General features: G+C 64.7%; 2 protein-coding genes across 7 annotated transcripts in view; one reads left to right on the forward strand and one right to left on the reverse strand.

Annotated features, from left to right (window-relative positions):
• The window catches only part of CCDC187 (coiled-coil domain containing 187), a 50,768-nt gene extending 50,610 nt beyond the window's left edge, over positions 1-158 (reverse strand). Inside the window, exon 1 of the mRNA XM_041725229.1 lies at positions 62-158. Coding sequence (XP_041581163.1) covers positions 62-158 — 97 coding nt within the window. The remainder of the gene's footprint in view (positions 1-61) is intronic.
• On the forward strand, positions 1-26,079 carry GPSM1 (G protein signaling modulator 1). 6 transcript variants are annotated; one of them, XM_041726323.1, is made up of 14 exons: positions 1-221; positions 7,340-7,561; positions 8,180-8,315; positions 8,917-9,059; positions 9,686-9,809; positions 9,915-10,030; positions 10,638-10,793; positions 11,526-11,634; positions 12,774-12,897; positions 18,045-18,115; positions 18,906-19,082; positions 22,871-23,027; positions 23,453-23,661; positions 24,598-26,079. In XM_041726323.1, the coding sequence occupies exons 1-14, from the start codon at positions 157-159 to the stop codon at positions 24,802-24,804; spliced, it is 2,016 nt and encodes a 671-aa protein (XP_041582257.1). In that variant the 5' UTR covers positions 1-156; the 3' UTR covers positions 24,805-26,079. The 6 variants fall into 6 exon arrangements, with proteins under 6 accessions (XP_041582257.1, XP_041582258.1, XP_041582259.1 ...); XM_041726324.1 differs by lacking the exon at positions 24,598-26,079 and adding an exon at positions 23,968-24,581; XM_041726325.1 differs by lacking the exon at positions 18,906-19,082.
• Positions 26,080-26,749: the final 670 nt, after the last annotated feature.

A 26,749-nucleotide genomic window follows, 5' to 3' on the forward strand; every position in this document is an offset into this window, starting at 1 on the left:
GGAGGGGCGGCGCCCCGCGCGCATCACTTCCTCGGCGCCTCCCGCGGGCGGGTGGACCGACCGACGGACGGACTGACGGCGCCGGCCGACGGGGACCGGCGCAGGGCGGCGCGAGCGGGGGAGTGCGCGCCCCTGGCCCTGGGCGACCCCGGCCCCATGGCCGGCCCGGCCCCGTCCGCCGCCGACGAGCTGCCCGGCCCCGCGCGGCGCCTCTACTCCAGGTAGGCTGGGCGGCCGGGCGGGGGCCTGCGGGGACGTGCGGGGGCCGGCGGGGTGCGCGGGGACGGGCGAGAGGCGGCAGGCCCCGAACAAAGGCTGCGGCGGGCGCGGGCGCACAACGTGGCGGGGACGCGCCCTCCCTGCGGGCTGGCGGCGGAGGCGCGGGGGAGGAGGGGTGCGGGGCGAGGGAGCAGGGATGGGGCAGGGCACGCAGGGGGGTGGGCGCGGAGGGTGGGGCCCTGGGGCTCCCAGGGCTTGTGCCCTTCTGAGGCCAGGACTGGTGGGGGTCAGGGTGGTTGGCTGGGATGGGCTGCTGCTGGCTGGACCCCCTCACCCGCACAGTGCCTTGGGACAGGGGGCGGGAGACCTACAGCTGTGCTCCTGACCGCTGGGTGGCCTGGCACAGCAGGTGTGTGGAGGGGGGCTGCCGGGAGCTTCCCCTGAGCTGGGCACCACCACCCCACTGCCCTGGTCTGGGTTCTCAGGAGGCAGCATGGCTGAAGGGATCGGGCTTCATCATGGGTGGGGCCTTGTCCCCCGCAGACCCACCAGGAATCTGGGGTGGGGGGGTGCCACAGGTTCGCATCCAGGCTGCAGAGCCAGCCAGCCAGGTGAGGTGTGTGCCTGCCTGAAAACGCACCTGCCTCGGGGCAGATTCATGGATGATGCCAGCGGTCCATGCTTTGTGCTCCACACTCGTCAGGGATGACAGGGCGGCCCTGCCCACCTGCAGTGCATGCCTGCTTGGTGACTCCGGGCCCATCCAGGGTGTTCCACACGGTGATGCCATGTACCGGCCCCAGGCAGACAAAAGGTCCTCTGAGGGGAACAGACTGCACCAGGGACTGCACGGGCCCAGTCCAGCAGTCAGCACCAGTGCTGGGCAGGGGCCACTCACTGGTGGCAACTCCCACAGGCAGGCCTGGCTGCCTCTAGGGAGCCTGACCTGTCCCCAGCTCGCACAGACACCATCATCCTGGGACCTGGCAGCCACCCCAGCTGCTGAGCCTTCCGAGGGCCTGGCCTTGCCTAAAAGGATCCTCCAGCCCCAGCTGGGCAGAGTGTCAGCAGCAAACCTCTGCTGGATGCCACCCCCCACCCCCCCACCCCCCTGCAGAGTGAGGCCCTAGTGGCGAGTGAAAAGGAGGCCTTGCCACTCCTCCCACCTCGGTCTCTGTGCAACTGGCCAGAGACACAGTCTCCATTGTGTGGTCCCAGGATTGAGTGCCGAGCCCTGGCTGCTGGGCCCCATGGGGGCGGGGGTGTGCGGGTGGGTTTGCTGGCAGCTGACACTGGCAGCCCGCCCTGAGGATCTCCCCCCAGCACCCCTGTGGGAACAGCAGGACTTGATTGGGCAGCTCCCGGCCATGTGTGCGCACATGTGCGTCGGGGCTTTAGTCCTGGGAGACCTTGCACAGCTGAGCATGGGGGCCGCATCATGCTCATGTCCACATCCAGCATCTTGGCTTGGGAGTCTGGGGTCAGGGCCCAGCAATAACACGCCACACAGGACCCTAGCCTGGGGGAGCTGTCCTGGGCAGGGACAGGCTCTGAGGGGATACCAGAGACGCCCTGGGCCCAGCCTGACATCCTTGCAAGCTGAGACCTGAGTTGAGCTCAAAGGGGCAAGCCTGACATAGATTTGGGGTGCATGGCCCTAAGCCCTCCTGCGGCCTGTAAGGACACCCCTAGGGAGTTTGTGTAGCCACAGCTCCAGGTGGGCAGGGCAGTGCCTGCTCAGAGCTGGCTTTGGGAGGCTGGCAGGCAGGGATGGGAGTCGGGGAGCCATGTGTGAGGGCATCCTGGATGGGTGGGGGCCTTTAGCTAGGGAGGAGGGAACTGCTTCCTCAGTCCAGCATCCTTGGGCCACAGTGGCTCGGGGCTGGAGGAAGGTTTCAAGAGGGTCATCGGGCCAGAGAGCCCACCTGTGGCAGGGCAGCTGAGGGGTGCAGGGAGCCTGGCCTGTGGATGCCCCATGACAGGATCTACTTGGTTCGACCACTCTGCCAATGGCTGTTTGGGGGGACCTCTGGGCTGGGCCTAGCATCCTGGCTCTCTTCCCATGCCAGATTCCTGCCTGGTGACACAGGGGTCTGGGGGACATGGGCTTAGAATGCACTCTGAGAGGGACTCGAGCCTGAGTGTGCCCATTGGCCCAACAAGTCCCCAGACGGGGCCCTGGGGAGGGTATTGGGTCAGGGAGACAGAGGCAGGTGAGGCAGTTAGTGCCCAGAATTCTGCTCTATGCCTCTGGGCCCACTTGCCGGGAGCAGGGGTTTGGGAGGGAGGCGCCTATGGGCCTGGGGGAAGTGGTACAGGGGGTGGGCAGGTGGCCAAGAGGTCCCTAAAAGTGAGGAGGCCCTGGGTGGTCCTCTCCCTGTTCCCTTCAGGTAAGCACCTGAGTGTTCTGGAACTGGGGAGGGAAGAGTGAATGGGGAGCACCCCCACTGTGGGGTGACATGTTAGAGGAGCCATCCACCTATCCCCACGCACCTCCTTCCACAGGTGCCTGCAGGCACTGGCCCTGGTAGGGCCTCTGGGGAATAATGGCCTGGCCCCAGGGCTCCCTGGAAAGACAACCCTCAGGTGCTTTCCTAAGCGAGGTGACACTCATGTCCTTCCACAGCAATACCTGTCTCACTGTGCTCCCCGCCCTGTGCTGTCCCGAAATTTCCATGTGGGAGTCAGGGTGGCTCTGGTTTGGGGGCAGTGGGATGGGGTGAGCTGGGGATCTGGAGCATCTGCTCAATGGCCCAGTCTGGGGGTGACATCCCTGGAGAGGGAGGACAGTAGATCCATTTAGCAGAGAATGGGGCCAAGGGGGATACATGTGGTGGGAGCTGGGGGCCTAGCCTGGAGACCCATGGTGCGTAGTGCTGGAGGACTCTGTAGGGTCTGTGGGATAGACGAGTGGGGACAGGGGCCCTGAAGGAGAGCAGAGCAGTTTGGTCCAAGTGAGACTGGGCTGATGGCTTCTTCTGGGATGCTGTCTTGCATGCCAAGGCCAGGCTAAAAGGGTGTGGGCTTAATGTGGTGGCCAGAATAGTAAGGCTGGCCCCTGGGGAGTCGATAACCATTTTATTAACCGGTAAGGCTGCGGGCAAGCAGCAGGAGCTTGGCAGACAGTATCCTGCATCCTGGCCACTGTGGTCTGGCCACTGGAAGAGCTAGCCTGGTGTCCCTTGCAAGGAAGGGCACATTGGGCAGTCACAGCATGAGGGTGGATCGGTGCAGGGGGATTTGGTCCCCTTGGGGCAGGACCTCCACGGACCAGTCCCAGAGGTGTGGGGTCTAATCTCTGCTGGGCAGGTGGAGGACTGCGGGTCACCCGCGAGGCATCCATGTAGCCTGGATGACAGATCCACAGACCAGTCCCAGAGGTGTGGGGTCTAATCTCTGCTGGGCAGGTGGAGGACTGCGGGTCACCCGCGAGGCATCCATGTAGCCTGGATGACAGATCCCAGGTGGGAAGGCTGTCCCTCCCAGGGTAAGGGTGGTGAGGCTTCTGGGGCCCTGAGATCTCTGGCCAGCTCAGCCCAGGCCTGCAGAGGGTCCCGTGCCCCCGGGATAGGGCTCTTGGTGGCCCTTGGGGTGGACAGGCCGTCTGGAGGCTCCAGGCAGCCCTGCAGGGGGGACGTGGAGGCAGTGGGCAGAAAGGCCAGCTCCACAAACCGGCACTGGAGTGAGTGGTCCAGGGTGGCTGCAGACCAGCATGTCCTTGGGGTACACGGGCAATGCCAGGAGATAGGACCAATACCTACAGGCCTGCAGGAGTGGTTTGGGGAGACAGAGGCCCCAGAATCTTCTTCACTAAGCTGGGTCCTGGGCCTGGCCAGGCTGGGCACGTCTCAGGGGAAACAGGAGAGGGTAGGGAGAGGGTAGCCTGCAGTTCAGGCAGGTCCTGGGAGGCAGAGTAGGGTGCCTGGTGTTGATGTGAGGGTGCAGGGTTGGGGGCCCAGCTTGTTAATAGGAGCTGGATAAAAAGGAGGTGATGCAGGCCCTGCCCTGTACCTGAGCTGTCCTGAGGAGTGGACAGGCATCCTGAGGGGTAGACAGGCAGCATCAGAGAAGCCTCGGGGCAGGGAGGAGGGTGCTTGGTCGGGACACTCTTGGGAATAGGGCCTGGTGAGGCTGGCAGCCTGGGACCAGGTCCTCCCACCTGTGCTCACCTGCCAGGCCCCCTTACCCCCCCCCCCAGTGGCCAGGGCCTACAGAGCTGAAGCTGGCGCTGGCCCTGGCACCTGCCTTGACTTTGTATCTCTGGAATGGCCTTTGTCCTGGGCCTCGCACTTGCCCTTTGACTCGGGTTCCTCCATATGCTCTGCTCTGACTTTGGGTAGCTTCAGGGAGCAGGGCCCACCCTGGCTCCCCAGTTTCCTCTGATCTCAGAGCTGCACCCCCTCCTCTTCCCAGGGTCCAGAGCCTTGGAGGCCTCTGCTGCCCCAGTGCCCGTTGCCAAGCCAGGCAAGTGGCCTGGCAGAGAGTCTCCACCCTGCGCCCCACCCCCCCTGCAACCCAGACCTGCCCTGTCTGCTGACGATGCTGATCCCCGGCTCTGAGCTGCCCTGATCCCTTGATCCACCTCAGTTGCTGGAGGCCCCAGACACCCTGCCTAAGGACCTGGGGTCTCTTGGAAGCCAGAGCCTTTGGCCCACCACTCTGGGGTGGGTGGAGGCAGGGGACCACGAGGCGGGCACATCCCCAGGGCCAGCAGCCTGGGTGGGGCAGTTGTCGGCAGGCCTGGAGGGAGGCCTGGAGCCCCAAGATGCCGGCTGCCTCCACGGAGACCCAGCCTGTGGCCCTGAGCTTGGCAGAGAAGGCTGTCTGCAAGGTGGTGTATGGCGCCCCCCGTCCCCGCCCCCTGCTACTGCCCGTGGGCCTGGAGCTGTGGCTGCATGTGCAGAAGATGCGCAACCTGCGGAGGAAGAGGTGCGGTGGGCAGTGGGGCAGGGGCCGTGGAGGTCAGGGCCTGGACGGTCTCGGGCCAAGTGGAGGATACCTGCCTGCCACCTCCTCAACATTGCTGGGCCCGTGTGGGACCTGCCCGTATGTGATTCAGGATGCTGTGTTGGGCACCCCCTCACTGTGCCCCTGGGCCCTTGACACAACCTCTCCCACGGTGATGGTAAGGACACACGTCTAGGCAGGAACGCTGCACTGGGGAGGCCACTCCCCCAGTCATGTCTGTCAGCCAGCAGGGTGTGCTGGGCTCGGGACCCAGCAACATCAGACTCCAGGCCCCCGTCCTCCCAAGTCACCTGGAAGGAGAGATCACTCCGCGGCATCAGAGAGCTAGTGCCAGCTGGGTGAGGACGACCCGGACTTAGTTAAGGGGCCGTCTGTACGGTGGTGGCCAGGCCAGGGGATGGCTGCTGGGGGCTCCTGCCATATGGCATCCAATGTACCTTCCCAGAGTGTGGTGGGTAGGAGGCCGAGACCCTGGCCCCCAGCTCTCCGAGAAGCCACTCAGGCTCTGTTTGAGTCTGGAGGGTGCAGGGCAGCACCAGGTCCTGGAGCCCACTCTCCCCTGGGGAGTCCAGGCTGGGCCAGGGGCACTGTGATAGAGACCTCCCACAGAGAGCCCTGAGCTCATGTGGTGTGGGGCTGTTTGGTACGCGGTCTTGTTGGAAATGTGTAAAGTGCCTATTTTCTTGACGATGCGGGAGTCAGGTGGACAGGGCACTCTGGTTTGTATCAGCAGGCTATGTGGGCAAAACGGCTGAGAAGTATGGCTGTGGGCAGATTTGTTTGTTGAGAGGATATGTGTGATTCTCCTCCAGTAACTGTTGGTCACTGGGGGGACATGGCCAATTTGGTGTGGACACCTTGAATTACCCTGCAGGCTTTCCCTGGACCCCGGTGACTGGGGTTGGCCCTTGGCCATGCAGAATGTGTCTCTCACTTTTCCAGGGCCATGTATGTGGCCACTGGGCCCCTCCTGCCACCTGCCTGGGTGACCTGCAGCCTGGAGCCCCACTCTTCCCACCTTAGGACAGGGCAATGTGCCAGGCCTTGAGGCTGGAACCCACAGGACCAGCTTGAATAGGGCAGAGGAGGAGACCAAGGTTCTAGGTGGTGATGTGTCCTACCCGGGACCCCACAGCAGGGAGAGCTGGAACCAGGGCCAGCCTGATCAAGTGACTGCCCACACAAGGCTCTTCTGACAGCCCTGTCCTTGGGGCAGCTCACCCAAGGCCCAGGGGTCGTGGGGCCCGCAGTGAGCAGGGCCCAGGTAACAGCTGGGGGGCTTGGGCCCCACCTTGGGGGCTAGCAGGGCCTAAGGGTAAGGGGCTGCTTCTCTGAGGCCCCTGCCCAAAGGTCGGGAGAGGAAGCCTCCAGCAAGGGCACTGGTTGTCCCATGGAACTCCGGGCTCTTGCAGTTGGGCTGGGTTCAGGGCCAGGAACCTGGAGCAGTTTCCCACGGGTCCAGGGGTCGTCCATCCCGGGATGGGCCCTGTCATGTCCTCCTGTAGTAGCGCCATGGGGATGGGGAGACCTGGGAGGTGGCCAGCTGAGCACTTCTCAGCCCGTGGGGCTGGCTGACCCTTGGCTCCCACACAGCCATGCCCCCGAAGGATGGGAGGCTAGGACAAATGATGGCTGAGCCCCCAGCTGCCCACCCTAGGACATGGGATGCAGTCAGCTCCTGCCCATGTGGCCTTGACCAGTTTTCTCTGAATCTCCCAAGGCCTCGGCTGTCCTGGGTGAGAATCAGGGCCTGCCATGGGCTGCTGTGGCTGCTCTGGAGGAGGCACATGGCCCCAGGCCTGGGGGGCCCTTGTCCAGGTGCCCGAGACTTCTTGAAGGCTGTGGCCACCATGGCCTGAGGGTCTTGCTATGGTCACAGACTCATGCCTCTTCCTGGGCTGAGCCCCGGGAGCGTGAGGGGTGTGCAGTGCAGCTGGGGCACAAGTGAGCCCACCTGGGGACAGGCACAGCACTGGAGCTGGCACTTGCTTCCACGCAGTCCTCCAAAGACATTTCTGACTGTGTGCACGGGGAAGGAGGGGGCCACCGCCCCCCGAGGGCCTCGTGGTCCCGGTGACACCTGGGCAGGGAGCACAGAGGCCCCGTGGGACCACACAAGAGGTGGGCGGTGACATGTGTCCCCTGCGCGCAGGATGGAGGCCTCGTGCCTGGAGCTTGCCCTGGAGGGGGAGCGTCTCTGCAAGGCTGGGGATTTCAAGGCGGGCGCGGCCTTCTTTGAGGCAGCGGTGCAGGTGGGCACCGAGGACCTGAAGACGCTGAGTGCCATCTACAGCCAGCTAGGCAACGCCTACTTCTACCTGAAGGAGTACGGCCGGGCACTGGAGTACCACAGGCACGACCTGCTGCTGGCCCGGTGAGGTGCCCTGCGTGCGTTTGGGGAGCTCAGGGTGCCCAGGACCCCGGGGCGGGGGGGAGGACCGCACAGTGCCCCCGGCAGCGCATGTGGTCTGTCTGTCGGCCCGTGTTCCCAGCATGTCCTCCTGCCCAACTCCGGAACCCCGTGCACACCTGTGTGTGGGCTCCATAGGCCTCACTGTTCTCTGGCCTGCAGGCCTGGGCCCGAGCTGCTCTTGCCCTGGAACACGCTCTGCTCCTCCTGCATGTGGGCAGTGGGTGCCCACAGGCCCTTCCCTGGCCAGCAAGCCCCTGACAGCCCCTGACACCCAGCCAGCCTGTCAGAAGTTATTCACACCACCAGGCCCCATGGCTCTCCCGGGTTCCATCTGGGCACCTACCCAGGCCCTGACAGTGGCAGGCTGGGCCCAGCAGAGCAGTGACCCTCCCCTGCTCAAGCCGGGCTCCCGACCCAAGGGGACCTCCTCACCCACCCCAGGACCCCAGCCCAGCATGGCCCCCATCGGCCCAGGGCTGGTCCTGCCAGGCCTCCCCTACCCTCACCTGGGCTCCCTGCAGCCCGCAGCATCCTGAGCCTGGCCTTTGGCCTGGCCGCACACTGCCCTCTGCCCTCCAGGACCATCGGTGACCGCATGGGGGAGGCCAAGGCCAGTGGAAACCTGGGGAACACGCTGAAGGTCCTGGGCCGCTTTGACGAGGCTGTCGTCTGCTGCCAGCGGCACCTGGACATCGCCCAGGAGCAGGGGGACAAGGTGGGTCAGCGGCTTCCAGGGCAGCTGCCCCTCCCAACCCCATGACCTGGGGCCTCATGGGAGGAAGATGGAAGAGTGACCCCTGACACACTGCAGGGCTGAGTCCCTAGCTCCCCATCCCCCATGTCAACTCTTCCTTTCACCGACCTCCCAGTCTGGCTCCAGAGGGAGGCAGGGTGGCGTGGCAGCTGGGGATAGAGTCGCTCTGGGCCTAGCTCTGTGCCGGACCTTAGGCTGTCCCACTCAGTGACCTCCCTCCATGACCCTGTGACATAAGCACAGACGAGGAAACATGATGGCTTGCCCCACGTCATATCTCACGGCAACCGGGCCTGGCTGGGAGTCCCCTCCTTCCCCTGGCACCACATAGAGGCCTGGCCACCCTGACGGCAGAGACTGAGGGCTATGGGTGCCAGATGTGGCTGCACCTCCTCTGCTGAGTCGGTCCCAGGGTCGTTTGGTTGCCTCATCCTCTGTCCACAGAATGGCAGTCACATGCCAGCACCCCCACCCCTCCTTGGGGCCCCAGGCCTACCTCAGCATCCACACTTGCCTTTGAGACTGTGTCTGTGGGTCCCCCCAATGTCGGTGCTGCCCTCAGGTCGGGGAGGCAAGGGCACTGTACAACATCGGCAACGTCTACCACGCCAAGGGCAAGCAGCTGTCCTGGAATGCTGCCCAGGACCCCGGGCACCTGCCACCCGACGTCCGGGAGCCACTGCGCAGAGCCTCCGAGTTCTATGAGTGAGTGGGGCGGACAGGGGCACCTGCAGAACCAGCGGACTGGGCTTTGTCCACTCTCTCCTGGCGCTTCCTGGGCCACCACCGCTGGCCCAGGCCCAGAGCACCCATGTCCGCCCCATCACCTCTCCACAAAGCCTGCGTGGTGCTGGCCAGTTGACTCTCCTTCCCCACCCCACCCCACCGGCCCCGTCCTCAGGGCCTGCGGGGAGTGCACCAAGCCTCCTGCCGCTTCCCCCACCCAGTGCAGAGAAGCAGGGAAAGCACCAAGCAGAAGCCATGGGTGGCGTTTAGAAAGCACATGGCTGGAAGGGGGGCAGGGACATCGGCCAAGCCTCGTGCGTGGGAGAACCTTGCCCCTGAAAACCAGAGTGGGGCAGGCGAGCCCCGGATGCACGCCTTGGAGCTCACGGTACCTGCTGGCAGTGGCACCAGAGCTGGGGGGCCCACCCTGAGCGGCCCTCGTTCAGGGGCACACTCCTGGGAGGAACCGAGCAGAGGCCACCTGTCCGTCACCCTCTAGGCTAGGCGGGTGGGTCACAGGGCCCCTGCTTCCCGGGCATTGAGAGGGACACAAAAAAAAAAAAAAAAAAAGAGAGGGACACAGCTCAGATGGATGCGACCCCCAGGAGGAATCTGTCCCTGGTGAAGGAGTTGGGTGACCGGGCGGCCCAGGGCAGAGCCTACGGCAACCTAGGCAACACCCACTACCTGCTGGGCAGCTTCATGGAGGCCACAGCCTTCCACAAGGAGGTGAGTGCACTGTGGGGCCCCCAGCCACCGTGTCTGTGCGTCTGTCATCCACATCGGGTCCCGCGGCTACTCTGTAACCACCCAGCCTTGGGTCTGTATCCTCAGCGCCTGGCCATTGCTAAGGAATTCGGAGATAAGGCAGCCGAGAGGAGGGCCTACAGCAACCTGGGGAACGCCCACATCTTCCTGGGGCGCTTTGACGTGGCTGCCGAGTACTACAAGTAGGCAGGCCTGCCCACCTCCCCACCCACCCCCACCCCTGCCCGCCCCCACCTGCCCAGCCGGGGGGCCAGGTGGGGGGTTCTGGCCTGTGTCCTGGGGCTATCAAGGGCAGAAAGCACCACAGCCCCTTCCCTTGGTAAGTGCTGGCAGAGGCCACTGTGTGCTGGGGACACAGTTGGCCACAGCTCAGGGCTTTCTGGTGCTAGCTGTGGGGGGGAACCCCCACAGTGTCTTTACTCCCCACAATAGCTCTGGGTGTGCTTATGATCCTTGTACGGACTCAGAAGGTCAGGACCATGTGGGCTCCTGGGAGTCCCTGATCTGTGCCCGGGGAGCCCTGTGAACCGTCTGCAGAGCGGTGGCCACCATGTAGAGACTGGGTCATCGGCCCCAGGTCCCGGGCTGAGCCTTACCATCCTGAATCAGGAGCCCGGGCTGAGCTGTGTTGTCCCCCAGCCCTCTATGGAGACTCTGGTGGGATCCTGGGGCTGAGGTCACAGAGCAGGTGGGCTGCATCTGCATCACCCACTGCCCACCCCTCAGATGAGGGCCATGCACAGTGCCACGCCCCCTCCATTTGGGACTGATCCTCTGTCCTCTCCGCAGGAAGACACTGCAGCTGTCCCGGCAGCTCAAGGACCAGGCAGTGGAGGCACAGGCATGCTACAGCCTGGGCAACACGTACACGCTGCTGCAGGACTATGAGCGCGCAGCTGAGTACCACCTGCGGCACCTGCTCATCGCCCAGGAACTGGCCGACAGGTTAATGGGGGGTAGGGGTCAGGCCTGGCCCACAGGCCTCCAGACAGTCCTTGAGCTGCAAACTGCTTTCATCGAGGCCCTGCCCTGCTGCCGAGCACCAGGAGGCCTCTCCGAGCAGGACGGCCTGCCTGGCCTCAGCCTCCCTCTGCCATTGGGCCATGCCGTCCCGAGTGGGACCGCATGAGACCAGGTGGGTGCCGGCTGGCCACCTGTGGTGACCGTCAGGGTAGGCTGGTTGGGGATCAGCCCCTTGAGCACCCCGTGTCTGCGTAGCCTCAGTCTCTCAGGAGACACAGAAGTATCCTACGTGCACGGGTGTGGGGTGGGCGGCCAGGGCAGGGGCAAAGGGGCTGCTGGCAGGCTACTCTATTGGGAGGCTCCAAGTGGCTGGCCCTTGCTCTGGCGGGTGATGGCGCTCTGGAACTAGATGGTGACGGCTGTGAATCAGAAGTACACACAGAGCTGAGCATGAGCCCAAATGGTTAAATTTATGTTTTGTGATTTTTCACCTTAATTGAAAGATTGATGACCTGAGGGACTGCCCCTACCTCCTGCCCCCACACCCAAGGGTGGAGGAGAGCCTCACTGGCTGGTAGGGGACAAGCGAGACCCGCAGGAGCCCCAGGCCTGCCGGCTCTGCTCCTGTCACAATGGGCCCGAAAACCGGGGGCTGGTGGGTGGGCTGGTGGGCCTGGGGGCTACAGATGTGAACTCAGTGTCCCACCCTGGCAGAGTGGGTGAGGGCCGGGCGTGCTGGAGTTTGGGGAATGCCTACGTGTCCATGGGGAGCCCGGCGCAGGCCCTAACTTTCGCCAAGAAGCACTTGGAGATCTCCCAGGAGGTAAGCCAGGCCCGCCCTCCTGCCCTCCCCAGCCAGTGCCTTAGCGGCCCTTGGAGGTCTCCAGGCGCTGCCTGGCCCACTTTGGACCAGGCTAGGTGCCTCCGTGCACTCTGGGCTCCTGCTGGCACTCCTCCTCATCCTCTCCAGGCTGTTGCACGCTGGCCCTGCCCTCAGAGGCCTAGTGGCTGCTTCTCTGCCGTAGCCAGGGGGTGCGACAGGGGAGGGGGCCCTGTTTGCACCCCTAGAGTGTTAGCATTCCCTGTGGGCCGGCCCTCGACCACGTCCTCTGTCCCCAATGGAACTGGGCTGGGCCAAGGTGGAAATGACCTGCCACAGGCAGCCCAGGGCACAAAGGCATGGCCGCCCCTGGGGGCCCCTCCTCTGCAACTTCCTAGCTGGACATCTCCTTAGGGATGGGACAGGGTCTCTGAGGGCCTGTCCACCCAGGACCCTCCCACTATGGTCAGCACAGCCCCTGATCACAGGGCCATTACAGGTGGCCTCCTGTGTCCTGGGTCTTTATCTCAGCCCTACACTCCTTGGGCCCCAGTGGCACCTCCTTCCAGCACACGCCTAGTGCCTGCCCTGACCCACCATAGCCCCAGGCCTGAGTGGGCAAAACCCATAGGAGCCCAAGTGGTAGGGGGAACAGGCAGCTTGGGTCAGAAGAGTCCCCCTGGGGCCACCAGCAGGGCTGGCCCCCATGTTCCCCCTCACCAGCGCCCCCAGAGCTCCACTGGAGGTCCAGCCACGCCCCCCCCCCGCTAGTTCTTGGGCAGTGCACATCACCCCTCTGTGACAGGGTCCTCCTGTTGAGCCTCTGCTCTGAGCTAGGGGCCTGCGGGGTGCATGGGTGGCTCAAGAGACTGGGAAAGGTGGAGTCTGGGGCAGGCCACCCACCTTTGGGCAGGTGCTCAGGAAGGAGTGCCCCACGTGGCACAAGGCTGGCTGCCTGAGGCCCCAGGTGCTCCCGGGGTGTGAAGGGGGCCCACATGGCCCCCCTCACCCAGGGACAAACACACAGCCTCCACCCCTGAGGCGTAGTGAGACCTGGTTTCCTTGGAGGCTGGAGGCTCAGTGGCTGTCCACAGGAGCCTCCCAGCCCACCTGCCCGCTAACCTGGCCCTGCTTGGCTCTAGATTGGGGACCGCAATGGGGAGCTCACCGCCCGCATGAACGTGGCGCAGCTACAGCTGGTGCTGGGCCGGCTGACCAGCCCAGCGGCCACAGAGAAGCCGGACCTGGCTGGCTACGAGGCCCAAGGTGAGCCCCCAGGCTAGGTGGGCAGGGGCGTGGCAGGAGGACCACCCAGGGTATGTGGGCCTTAGGGCAGTGCTGGTCTCTGGCAGTCTACAAGGAGGTGGGCTCTGCCCCCCGACAGGAGACTGACAGAGCTGCCCAGTAAAGGTAGTAAGCCCCCTTCCCTGGGGGTGTCTGCCTCTGCCCCACTTCTCCACCCTGCCCTGGAGCTCCCCGTGGGGGTGGAGGGTGACTGGGTGTCCAGGGTGCTCAGGGCACAGAGGGAGGGGCTTGTTCCCCCAGGGCAAGTTAGGAATCGGGACTGGAAAGTACAGGGGGCAGGGACAGTGTGGGAAACATGTGGCCTGGACGTGAGGCCTCCAGGCAGGGCTTCATGGTCGCTGGGGCAGTGAGGGCCCATAGTCACCCTGAGCCCCCCAGTTTATCACCCCGTGACACTGTGGCCCGCATGAGGAGAGGGCCACTTGCTGCCCCTGACTTAGTGCTCCACCCGCTCCAGGCTGAGGGCTGGGCCTAGGGGCCGCAGTAGCCAGAGAGGCCTAGAGCCCTGCTCGTGCTCAGGGTGCTAATCAGGTGAGGCCCGGGAGGAGCCAAGGCAGCTATAATGACCTCATTCACGGGCCGCTGGTTGCCCCATACAGTCAACATTGTCAGGCACACAGGGGCATGCAAGGACAGAATGTTCCTTGTAGAGCAAATGGATAAAAAGTATGGGGCCTGGTGAGGGGTGGGCACCCTGAGCTGGCTTCCCAAATTGCTGTAGGTGGGTGGGGTAGGGCAGGCTCCGCTTGGGGGCTAGCTGCCCCCTCCCTGCCTGCATGGACCCCGACCTCTGGTTCTTGAGTTTGGGGGCAGTCTGGCCCGAATCCCCTCGTGGCTGTGTTCCTCAGGGGTGCCTGCCCTGCCCCCGCCCCAGGAGCCCTCCAGGCCTGCTGAGGATGAGGCCGGGGAGGACGAGGCCAGGGAATTAGCTCCGGGCTACAGCAGGGCTTCTGTGGGTTTCTAGGAATGGCCTGTCCTGGGAAATGGGGCACATGAGTCACCCCCCGCCCCCGGACTGAGGACAGAAGTGAGGATGCGAGGCTTCTGGGATCTTCAGCCACCTTTGTTTTGGGGTGCTGTGGCTGAAGGGGATGGGATGGAGGAGAGCTCAAGGGGCGGGACTTTCCTGAGCATGGGCGGCTCTGCTTGGAGCCCCTGGCCTTGCACGCCTCGGCCTTGGCCTTGGAGGAGCCCAGCAGCAAGGGGGGGCAGGGCTGGCCTGGGCTTCTGGATAGGCTCCCGTGGGGCTCTCCTTGCCATCCTCCTTCGGAGCTGAGGAAAGGCGGGTACATCACGAGAACAAGGCGGCTCTGTCCACCCCTACACCCAGACCCTTCCCAGCCAGGGCTCCCGGAAGCCCCCTCCCTGCCAGGCTGCCCGCAGATGCTGGGCTGCCGGCTGTCCTCCGGAGCCACCCACTCAGGCCCATGGAGGCTGGTGTGGGGGCCCCGGGCCGCCTATGCAACTGCTGGAGGCAGCGAGGCGCCCTGAGTCTGGGCGGCCCTTCAGGAGACCCCCGCCCAGGTGAGCCTCACTTACTGGGTGTACACGGAGTGGGGTGGTGGCCTGGCCCAGTGTCCAGAAACGAGCCTGGAAACTGACCCTCACGGCGCGGGGGAGGGTATGGGGGGGCACTTGTATGTGCACAGCCTGTCAGTCTGGGGGAGAGGTGAAGGGGGCCAGGGGAGCCCTGGGAGACATGTTAATGGGGCTCACATCCTGGGGCCCTGGGAGGAGGCCCAGGCCTCCAGAGGATGAGCGCAGCTTCAGCGAGGAGGGTGGGGCCGCGGTGGGTGGGGCCTGGCTGACTAGCCCAAGGCCGGACCCAGAAGGGTTTTCCCCCTGTCCTGATAAAGACAAGGGCCCTTTCTGCGGCTGGAGAACCCAGAACCTGGCTATGGCTCAGTTTGCAGGTGGATCTCACCAGCTTTGCAACCCTCATCCCAGCAGAGGCCCCAGAAGGAGTCTGGGTGGGCAGGGGCCCTCCCTGCCACTGCTGCCTGGGCCTGGGTCAGTCCTTCCAGGTCTCCTGTTAACTAGCTGACCTGGTGATCTGCCCCAGCTGTGCCCCATTGTCCCCATCTGGGAACTGGGCCCACTGCTTGTCCTGAGGATAGTGCCTGGCAGGGATAAGGGCACTCCCTGGGAGTAGACACCTCACTGTCCTTCCACACTTGGCATTTATCCTGCAGTCTGTTCACAGGCCAGGCACTGGGACACACGGACTGTCCTCGTGTCTGTCCCTTCTCTGGCCGCTCCTGCCTCAACCTCCTGGAGCTTGCCAAGTGGGCCTGACTTCCCACATCCTGACCCTGGCTCTGCCCCTCCATGCCCTGTGACCTTGGCTGGTGATCGCTTTTCTTGAGCCCCAGCATCCACAGTCCTGGGAGGGCAGTCAGACATGACAGTGCCTGGAAGCCCTGGACAGGGCCCCATAGGTAAGCGCCAGGAAACACTACCTGCTGGTCATCAGGGAGTGGGTCCAGCAAAGGTGGCCAGAGATGACAAGTGTGCAGAACCTTAGTGAACAGATAAGAGGCTACGGCTGTTTGGGAGGAAAGAATGGCCATGAGGCTGGGTGCAAGTGTGCGTGGCCATGTGGGGGCCACTCTCTGTGAGCTCAGGCTGCAGATGAAACGCCACAGACCAGGCGGCTTAACGATATGGATGTTTACTTCCCACAGTTCTGGAGGCCGGAGGCCCGGGAGCAGAGGGCCAGCACGATGGGGTCCCGGTTTACAGATGGAGTGGGGGGCCTGGGGTTGGTGGGAGCTCTGTGGTGTTTTCTCATAAGGGCACTCACCTCGACACTGGGGCCACCCTCGTGACCTGGGGTCACCCCAATAACCTCTCAAGGCTGCACTTCCTGGTATCAGTGCGTTGGAGTTTGGGTCTTCAGCCTGGGACATGGGGGACACAATCGTTTGTTCAGTAGTGGTGACTTGTGAGCAAGGACTTGAAGGGGAGGAGGGAGTGAGCCTGAACTTAGATGGAAGACAGCTCTGCAGAGACCCTGGGGCCTGCACAAGCCCAGCTGGGAAGAGCTTTGGGAGAGCCCCTCCCAGTGTCAGTCCCCCCTCCCCCCCCCCCCCCCCCCCCTCCCCCCCCGCAGGGTGAGCAGAGGAAGAAGATCCCACTCAGGCCCTGTGGGCGTGTCTCTGGGGCAAAGGGAGGAACAGGGAGGCAGGCTCAGATCCCAGCAAGGTGAGAAGGGGTCGCATTCTGGATTTGTTCCGAAGGCAGAGCAGCTGGGATCCTGGACGTTGGGATGGACAGTAGGAGGAGCTGGAAGGACACAGCCAAGCAGTTAGGAAGCCGGCTTGCCCGCCCAGGTGTGCCGGGCTGCACATAGGAGGGGCCCGGGGGCGCATCGCAAGCCTGCTGGGAACAGAAGCAGTAATGATGAGGGAGCCGGTCAGACTCAAGCAGGAGTGGGGTGATGCTCAGGGAAGTTTCCAGACCTCACCCTCACTCTCGGGGTGGGCAGGACGGGAAGCCCGCTAGCGTTGCTCTGGCTTGAATGCTGCAGTGAGGGCAGCATACCATCCAGACAGAGGGTGCATTTAGCCTGGCTCAGGGGGCCCTGGGGGGACCCGCCCTGGAGCCGGACACATGCTGTGCGTCACAGGGGCCTTTCAGCCTCCACCACAGCCTGGGCCAGACCGTCCAGCCAGGCAGGGCCCCACGGACCCGGTGGGGAAATTGAATATGCCCCTGGGTGTGAGGGGGCAGCCAGCCTGCCCATGGCGGGAGATGGAGCTGGCCTGTCACCGGCCGCGGTGAGTAAAGAGCCAGCACATAGGCCTGCCGGTCCCGACAGGGCCACCCCACTGCCCCCAAACTACTCCCAGGGCTGGGTGATGCCCAGGCCCCGGCTGGTGTTGGATGATCCCACAGTTTCTTCAGAGCTGCCAGTCTGCTCCAGGGGGTGCTGGGCTGCGGGGAGCCCTGCTCCAGCTCCTTTGGCCTCACAGCACAGAGTCAGGCTGTGTGCCCAGAGGCTGCTGGCCAGGGGCTGTCAGTAGGCAGAGGCAGGCCTGGCACTGACCACCTCAGCCGAAGGGAAGCGGGGGGGCCCTACTTTGGGGGGGTAGGAGGGACGGACAGCCCCAGGTCCCAGACCCTCAGGGCCACTGATGCTTCCTGGAGCTGGCCACCTGGGACAGCAGCCACCAACGCCCCTTCTCCGATCATCACTGCTTTTCCACCCAAGGCCTCTGGAGAGGGGAGCAGGGGGTAGCATTCTCAGAACCTGGAGGTCAGGACAGGGACTAGGGCTCGGCTGCCCGCACCATCGCCTTGGACACCTGCCCAGCTCTTAGGAAGCCTGGGGCATCTGGTTTGGGCTAGTCTGAACACCTGTGCTCCTGAACCAGCCCCTCTTCCCCTTGGGGACCAGGTGTCAGGCAGCAGGTGTGGCCCAGGGTGGGGTTGGGGTGCACACCCCATACTGTCTGCTGCAGGCGTCTGTAGGGTGGCTTAGTGTCACATGTGGAGCTCGGTGTAGTGCAGGGGTGGCCACAGAAGGCAAGCCTTCCTCACAGTGCAGCCTGTGGGTGTGCACAATGTGCCAGGCGCTGTAAAATGCTTCCATGGGTTCCTGCTGCATGGCCAGCTGCACCTGTAGGTCCCGTGTGATGGGTGGGTCATGGGTTCAAGGTCTGGTGGTGCTGAGACAGGACCCCGGAGAATCTGCCAGCACCAGAGGCCTCGCACATGCCCTCTTACACCCAGCAAGTATCTGCAGCAGGAGGGGCGCTTAGCTCCGGGGAGGACCTGGCTGCCCTCATGCATGTAGGTGAAGGGGTGAACTGAGTGCAGCTGATCTGGGTGTGAGGCCCCATCTGCATGGAGGCAGGGAAAGCATTCCAGGAGAGGACGTCACTGACGCTGGTGGGGAAGCCAGGCCTGAATTAGGAGCTCAGACACGACCTCTGGGGAGCACCAAGGCCAGGCCTGGCTGCCTGTCCAGCCCAGGGGTACAGGGTCATGCGGACATTGCACACTGTGTCTGCCTCCATGGGGGACAGTGAAGTGGGAGGTTCACCTGCCAGCCCACCTCCTGGCCAGGGGTCAGTGCCAGGCTGATCAGGCCCACTGTCTTTCAGGTGCCAGGCCCAAGAGGACACAGAGGCTGAGTGCAGAGACCTGGGGCCTGCTGAGGCTCCCCCTGGAGCGGGTGAGTGGGCTGAGGGTGGACGGCTGGGGCCCCAGGGCTAGAGGGCAGCCGTCCGCAGTTAAGAGGCTGAGCCTGGGCATTGGGTTCATGAGGCCGGCGCAGGGCTTGCAGGGCTGCCCCCACCCACCCTGCTCTTGTCTGTGTCCCATCCCCGCCACCAGTGACCAAGGCACCCTCCACAGCTGGAGACGCTGGACTGGCCATCGGCCCCCAGAGAAGTCCCCACAGGCCCTGTCCCCTCCCACTTCATCCCAGGGTCCCACCAGCCACGTTCCCAGTGTCCTGGCCGGCCCCCACTCCTATCTGCTACCTGCCCCCTCAGACTCTGCCTCATGGGGAAGCCGAGCTGTTACAAATGGACCAGCAAGGCTTTGGCAAACCCCGCACCAAAGCCAGGCAGGGTAGGGCTCCGGGTCCACTCTGTACCTGCCAGAGGTGGGTGCTGTGTAGCCCCAGGGGATGAGCTAACCTCTCTGAGCTTCTGGTTCCTCCGATGTGGACTGGTTTCAGGCACAGGTGCCCATCGGGAAGTCTGTTGAGGGACAAGGCTTGGGGCTGCCGTGGTCACTCATTGCTCCATGTGGGGTCAGCCGTCTAGCTCCTCCAGGCCCCGGCCCTGCCTCTCCTTCCCCCCAGGCCCTGTCTTCATCTGGCACCCAAGTGCCCAGGTGTGTGTCTGTGGGTCAGGGCCGCTGCATCTGCCAGTCTCCCTGGGGTCCTGGGACGGGAAGCGTCGGTTCGGGATTATTGGCCACCCCCGCCCATGCCTGGCCTTCCTCCCCCTCCCCAGGAGCAGAATGGAGACAGCCACCAGGTGGGGGAGTGGCGGGGGCCGGGCAGGGACATGCTCCCTCTCCCCATGAGGAGCAGGAAGTACCAGGAGGGGCTGGAGGCTGCCGAGAGGCCCCGAGAGGGCGGCCACTCCCCGCTGGACAGCGCGGACGTCCGGGTGCAGGTGCCTCGCACGGTAGGCGACCTCTCCTGGGATGCCATCCCGTGCAGCAGACCTGGGTTAGGCCAGGCCACCCCCAGGGGCAGAGGCCTCACAGCCCTGTGTCATCCCCAGGCCCACTGAGCGCAGGGCACAGGGCACTTGGTGCAGACACAACGTTCCATCAGTTGCATCCGGCCTTGGTGAGGCCCAGGCCACAGAGAAACTGGACCGGAGGCCTTGTGGGTGGAGGTCTGCAGGGCAGCCTTGGGGGAGCACAGGCCCCGGGCCCGGCCAGTTGCCCTGGTACAGGCTGATGGGGGACAGAGGGATGGGCCTCCTGCTGCCCGGCCAGTGTCCCTCTGTGTCCAGGAGGCAGGGTTGGCCTGTCTGGGCTGCTGGAAGCCATCGGGGTTTAGAAGGCAGCGGAGCCCAGGTTCAGAGGTCAGCCCAGAACACCCCACCCCATGCACTGGGCTCCAAATCTCTGGGAATTACTCTAAAAATAGTTTCCTCCAACGGCTTGATCAGCACCTTCCAGCATGGGCACGCGCTGGGTATGCCTAGCCCCACACGGCTGCTGTGTGCCCGTCTCCCCCACCAGGCTTGGAGGGCCTCTGCCAGCCCTCACACTGCCCCTCAGCCTGCCAGCCAGAGTCGTGTCCGTGGAGTGAGGGGTGAGCACGGTGGGGTCACTGTCCCCATCACATGGGGGTTTGGGGTCTAAGATGGTGTGGTTGGGCGTGGTCGAGGGCCCCGGGCCCTCCTCCCGGGCAGGACTTGGGGGGTGGGGCTGGGTCAGCCCCAAAGGTCAGCATCCACCTAGAAAGGATCTGGCAGGGGGCCCCTCAAACACTAGGGAGCTGCAGCAGGCTTCGGGATAGGAAGGCCCTTTCCAGCTGGTGACTTGGCCCCCCACTGGTGACCTGGCCCTGGCCAGGTCCCTGTTGTCGCCATGGCGGGGTGGGGGTGGGGGGCTTCTAGCAAATATGCTCGGGCTTGCCACAAGTACTGCATTCAGAGGAGCCCTAGGAGGGGAAAGTGAGTCATGGGGCAGCACAGAAGCTAGCCTGAGGGCACCCAGCTAGGAATGGTGCAGCCGGGGGTCCCAGCTCAGCCCCTTGGAGAGCGCCACCAGGCTCCAGGCCATGTGTGCCTCTGGAGGGAATTTTGGTGGCAGAGCCCAAGCCTGGGCGCACTGCGGGGCTGGAGCCCAGTGCCAGGCTGGTCCCCTGCCCCGCAGACACTGGCCCGGCTCCCCGCGGCCAGACCTCCCACCACCCAGGGCTCTGCGCAACAGGAAGGCCCTGGGGATGTCTCCATGCCATCCGTCCTCCCCTCCTGGCTGGTCCCCTGGATGCCCTGGGTGGGGAAAGCACCCCACAGCGAGCGGCACGGGGTGGGGGGTGGGCCACGAGGGCCCTGGGGCTGCCAGCAGTTCTGGCTGTGTGGGGAGTGGCCGCGAGGCCCATGCCGGTGGGAAAGGCCTGCTCTTTCTGGCTTGTCGCCCGGCCCAGGAGGCCCCAGCCTCGGGAGTCGGGGCTGAAAGGAGAGGTGGCTTTCCCCGGGCGGACCGGCTCTGGAAGGAAGGCGGCCCGTCAGCCAACTACAGCTTTCCACATAGGTTCCGTCCCCCTGGCCCTCTGACAGGGCCCCCCCAGGCCGGGCGGGAGTCCTTGTCCTGGAAATAATCTGAGTGTTTACAGAGCGTGTGTGTGTGTGTGTGTGTGTGTGTGTGTGTGTCTACATGTGCGCGCTAGAACCCGGGCAAGTGAGCGCCGTGGGGGGGTCAGGGGCCAGGGCGGGGCTGGCGCTCCCCCAGGGCCTATTTAAGCGCTGAGCTAACGGGGGCAGCACAGGCGCCACACGGTCGTGAACAGCACACAGGGAGCAGCAGATCCAGCGTGAGTGTGGGGTCCCTGCTGCGGAGGCTCAGGGAACGCGGGGCCTGCATGACACTGGCAGGGGGCAGAGCCCAGCTGTCCTCCTGGGGCTAGGGCTGTCACCCCTGCAGCAGCCCAGCTGCCCATCTTGTCCGCTGCAGGACCACCCACCCTGGCCAGCAGGCAGGAGGGCTGCACAGGGGCAGCCCCGGGCCAGGGGGTGCAGGGAGTTTGCGAGCCCCTGGCTGGAAGTCCAGCAGGAAGGGCTCGGAGAATCTGGGATAGAAGAAGCCAGAGTTGGGGGCAAAGGGGAGGTGGAAGCCTGACCTGCGAGGGCCCAGGTGGCCTTGCTGTCCAGAGCTCCCCCTGTGCTTCTGTGGCCCAGCCCCAAATCCCCAAGACCAGGGGGGCCGTGGCCCTTCTCAGGTGGCGGCAGATGGCTATGCCCCTGGAACCCAAACTCAGCCCAGGGGGGGTGGGAGGAGTGCCGGGAGCCCAGGGTGACCGCCCTTCCAGGAGCAGCCTGGCTCTGTTCAGCTGGCCACAGGCCACCCGGGGTCCCCTGTAGTGGGCTGGGGCCTACCCCACACCCTCCTGGGGATGCAGGGCCCCTCTGCCCTCGACACCAGTTTTCCTTTCGCTCTGGGCTCCATGGGGTCTTGGGCCAGGACATGGGACAGCACAGCCACAAGTTGAGGCTTCCTGAACTATCTCCAGCCTTGGCTCCAGGCCTGCCCTGGTGGGATAGGGGTGTGGTCTGTCCTGTGAGCTCCGGCCAGCTGGTGTGGCTCATGCATGAGCTGTGCTGTTACCACCTGCTCTTGGCTTTGGGGAGCCCAAGGCAGGCGTGTTTGGGGGGGTGTCCCCCACCCACCCCTTGGAAGCATGCAGCCTCCCCTGCCTCAGGACCCTCCTCCACAGTGGGCTCTGAGGTTGTCAGCCAGCACCCAGTCGTGACATCTTGCTGTCGTGGTCTCTCCATGAGCCCAGCTCTGAGCGACCCCAGGAGCACCCCCCCCAGCTGACAGGTGGACAGGCCAGGGTTGGGTGGGGGACACTAGCGTCAGAGGGGAGGTGCCTGCAGCCGGGTGGCCTCTGGAAGCCATCCCCTTCATCAGTCAGCCCTCAGGGCCCTGGACCGGATGCGGATGGGGTAAGGCTGCTGGGGGGACCCACCCTGACCCTGCCCTTCTGGGGGCTCCAAGAGACCACCACCTCCAGCCTCCCCTGTGTAGATGTGTAAACTGAGGCCCAGAGTGGGAGTGGGTTTGCCCAAGGTCACATGGCCCCTTGGGACTCAGGCAGGCCCAGTGGCCTGCTCACTTGCTTCTCATTCCCCTGTCCCCTCCCCGGCCCCATCAGGGGGGCTTGCCTAGACCTAGCAGGTTGCCCAGGTCAGCCCTCCCCAACCCCTCATAGCAGATCTTGGGCACCTCACTATCACGTGCAGGGGGAGGCTGGGGGATGTGAACACCTTCTCTTTAGCCTGAACACCCCACACCAGGATCACAGCCTCTACAGGCTCTGTTTTCTGGGCCTGCCCACAGGTCTGGTACCAATCTCCAGAAGGGGTGGGACTCGGGTGGAACAGAGGAGCCCTCACCTCCCCCAGCTGTGGTTCCTTGCTTTTGATGATGTGACCTGATGGTGCTGGCAGCCCCAGGGCCACTATCACCACTGCCAGGGTCCCAGCACAGGCCAGTGTCCTGTGTAAAGTAGCCAGTGAGGCTTCCTGCCTGCTGAGGGCCTGGTCACTCACACATTCAGCAGACACTGGTGAGTGCTGTGCTGGGTGCCAGGCCCCAGAGGTGTAGGCACAGGAGGGGCTCACTGCAGGGCGCTGACAGTGTGGGGACAGTCCCCCCCGGGGGGGTGGGGGGCTGGTGACCCGCATGGGGCCCCTGTGGCCGGATGCAAGCCAATGTGGACACTCTCCCCCAGAGTATCCCTCGGGCACCATCCTCCGATGAGGAGTGCTTCTTTGACCTGCTGAGCAAGTTCCAGAGCAGCCGAATGGATGACCAGCGCTGTCCCCTGGAGGAGGGCCAACCTGGGGCTGCAGAGGCCACAGCCGCCCCCACCCCGGAGGAGAGGGTCGGTGAGTGCCCCCGGGGATGCACTGCATGTACTGCACTCCTTCCCCACTCCCAGCCCCCAGCCTGGTGGCCCCGGGAGCCCTCACTCCTGAGGGGCAGGGAGACCAGCTGCAGAGGTGCCCCCTGTCACCACAAGCTCCCTGTCCCCCGCCTCGCCCAGAGCCGCATCCTGAGAAGCGTGTAATCATCCCCATCCTCCGGAACAAGCAGTGTCAGGGTGCGTCATGGGCACAGAACGGGCGTGGGAAGCCAGGCCTCCCTCCTGTCACTTCAGCACCCCCTGGGGGAGGGGGGGGCGTGGGGCCTGCGGCAGGGACAGCCGAGGCCGGCTCCCAACACCGCTGGGAGCCCCACGCCCCCGAGGGTATGGAGGGAAGGCCTGGCTCAGGCCTGATCAAGCCCGTGGGCCCCCGGCCTTGCCCTGCAGCCCAGCCCTCGCTGACGGCCTCCCCGCAGACCGAGGAGCTGCTGGACCTCATTGCCAGCTCCCAGAGCCGCCGGCTGGATGACCAGCGTGCCAGTGTGGGCAGCCTGCCTGGGCTGCGTGTCACCCACAGCAACCTGGGCCGTCTGCGCGGGGATGGGGACCCCCAGGAGCCAGGAGATGAGTTCTTCAACATGCTCATCAAGTGCCAGGTGGGCCTGCGGCTGGGGAAGCTGGGTGCTCACCCCCGCCCACCCTGGCCCCAGGGGGCTCCGGCTCGTCTCTGTCAGGCTGACTCAGCCGGTGTGGCCGGGTACCTGCGGTTGCTCAGACCTGAGGCCCTGCTCCCAGGGCCCCAAAGGCCACCCGGACATACTCGGGCTGGCTGCTCCTTACCGGCAGGGGGGCCAGTTAGGGTGTGCCAGGCTTGGGTGTGTGTGTCGGCCCAGAAGGCACCCCCAAGCCGGGAGGGCAGGAGGGCTCTCCTCATTGTGGGGTCCGGCTGCCTGCCCCCCTAGGCAGGACAAGATGGTGGACGGGATGTCAGGGATCCTGTGAAAAGCTGCAGGAAGGGCAGCTCCATGGCTGGCCTGGGACGGTTTCCAGATGTGACGTTCGTTCCCACAGAGCAGAGGGAAGCGCAGCCCTGGGCAAGTCCAAAAATCCTCAAAACCGGCCCTTGTGGCAAACCCCTGCACCTCTGACCCCCCTGCCTGCATGGTCCAGCAACTGCACCAGCTCCCGGCCCTTCTGCTCCAGACCCTGCACAGAAACCCAAATGCCCCCACAGCTCCCACCCAGCCCCAGCACCCTGGCCTGATGGGGTGCCCTGCAGAGCTCTGTGCCCCAGCTCCCGAGCTCCTGAACACTTAACTGTCGGTGATCTTAGGCGCAGTGCTGGTCTTGGGTAGGCCCCGCAGCCCCATGCCCGGCAGTCACTCAGGCCTCACCCCAGGGGGGCCCAGCCAGAGGCCTCGGAGTCAAGGCATTACCTGCAGAGCTAGTCTTATCGGTAGATGCCGAGGCAGCCTGACCAGCCCTCCTGAGCTGGCGCCGCCCAGGTCAGCAGCCCCTGCCCAGGTGTTGTCCCCAAGACCGCTGACCACCAGGCCCTCCAACACCACCAACCCACGTGTCTGTCTACCCAGTCCTCCAGGATCGATGACCAGCGCTGCCCGCCTCCTGACGTGCTGCCCCGAGGCCCCACCATGCCTGATGAGGATTTCTTCAGCCTCATTCAGAGGGTGCAGGCCAAGCGGATGGATGAGCAGCGGGTGGACCTTGCTGGGAGCCCAGAGCAGGAGGCGGATGGGAGCCCTGAGCCCCGGCAGCAGTGCCAGCCTGGTGCCAGCTAAGACTCCATCGCCTCAGCCAGGCTGGCCCCACCCCAACTCCTGGACTTGGGGCCAGGGGGCTTACACCTGTGATGCCCACGGCCCCTCGAGAAGCCCGTTCTTCTGGAGGCCATGGCTGGGTGCAGGCTCTGCACCCTCTGGCCCTTCCCGCTGTGCAGATGCTAGGCACGGCCCTCACGCTGTTCCCTCCCAGGGTGGCAGGCTCAGGCAGGGCTGCCCTGGGCGTGCGGGCTCACCCCAGTCCTGGACCTGCCCCCTCCCCGCCCTGGGTCCGGCCTGCTGCTTGTTGGTCCCCAAACCCTCAAAGGCCTCTCCCCGCCCTGCCCAGCTCCATCCCTCCGTAGCGCCCAGCAGATGTGAAGACAGCTGCCTCTCCTGTGCCCCCGAGGGCTGTTCTAAAGCCTTTGCTGTGGTGTCTGCCAGCGACATGGACGTTTTTGTCCTCCCAAAGGGAGTCCCAGGGGTGACGGAGCAGACATGCTGGCCCCGCCCCCTCACCCCTCCTCGGGCCGCAGCATCAGAAAGCCTGGAGCCTGACGAGGCCATGCTGCCAGGCCAGGGCCAGGTCGCTATGCCCTGGGCACCCAGCCCCGAGCAGGGAGAAGGCAAGGGTGGGGCTGAGCCGGGACACCCCTCGGCTCCAGCCCCAAAGCCCAGAGACACAGCGGCCTGGTTCTGGACACCAGCCAGCAGCAAAGTCAGCACCCTGACCACGCCAGGAGTGGATAGCAGGAATGGGCCCCCAGGTGAGCACCCAGCCCTCCACTGGGCAGATGACATCACTGCCTTCTTGTGGGGAGGGTCCGGTGCCCACACGCCCACGTTGGCCCGTGGGCCAGGGTAGGAGGCCAGCGCTCCAGGGACTATGGCCACAGCTCTCATGCAGGCCTCTGCCTTGGCCAGCCGCCAGCCCCTCCAGCGAGTTCCTGGCCCCACAGCACAGCCCCTAGGGCATGAGGGGCGCCTCCTCCCCAGGGGGCGCCCCAGCTGGGCTCCTCGGTCTTTCTCAGTGGCTCTCCAAGTAAGGGGAAGCTGCTGGACCCCCATCCACCTGGAGTGCAGCCTGGGGCCCAGGGGCCATGCCCCGAAGGGTGTGGGTGGGGACCCAGGTGCGGGGTCAGATGCACAACACAGGCTTCTTCTTGGCCGCCCCACATACTTGAATGTACATGCATATTTATTGCTCACACGTGTTTGCCATGCTGTCAATGGGTCCTTTCCAACCCAAGGTACATTTTTTTGTTTTTCCCAAAAAAATAAAGTCTGCCAAGTGAATGCTGTGTCAGAACCAGCGCTAAGAATGAGGGGAGGTTGGTCTTTTGGGGGGGCCCCAGGTGACGGATCTTATGTGGGTAAGCGAGCCTGCACTGTGTAAAGGGCCTGGAGCCACCACCAAGGTGACCTAGCCAGTGATGCTAGCACCTGCAATGGCGCCATCCAGCCACTTGGTGGCAGGTTGGGACCCTTGTTCACCTGGCTGTGGCGTCTAACCTGACTGGGCACACCTGGTCCAGGTGCCCACTCGCCTTTCCAGTCCCGAGTCCTCCCCAGTTAGAGCTGTGACCCACCCACCCAGGACGTGCTTGGGGCCACAGAGCAAAGGAGGTGCAGAGTGCCCGTGACCTCACACCCTGAGCCCTGCTGGCTGAGGAGAGCAATGGAGCCATCTTCAAAGAGGGGAAGTTGGTGTGGGGAGGACACCCCCAAGCAGAGACCCCCAACCCCAGAGCTGTGTCCCCAGAGGCATGGTGCAGCATCCGGGAACTGGGCGAGGCAGGAGGCGTCACTTCACTCCTTGTGACCGGCTGCATGGTAGGGTGGTAGTGGGGGAGATCCCTGAGGTGAGGGTGGCATGAGGAGGACAAGACAGGTGGGAAGGGAGTCTGCAGGGAGGAGCTGCAGTCAGGGCACACCTGCCCAGGGAGGCCCTCCAGGGTTCCCCACC

Source organism: Vulpes lagopus, chromosome 12 (assembly GCF_018345385.1).
Source record: "Vulpes lagopus strain Blue_001 chromosome 12, ASM1834538v1, whole genome shotgun sequence".
In the NCBI taxonomy this organism is placed as follows: Eukaryota; Metazoa; Chordata; class Mammalia; order Carnivora; family Canidae; genus Vulpes; species Vulpes lagopus.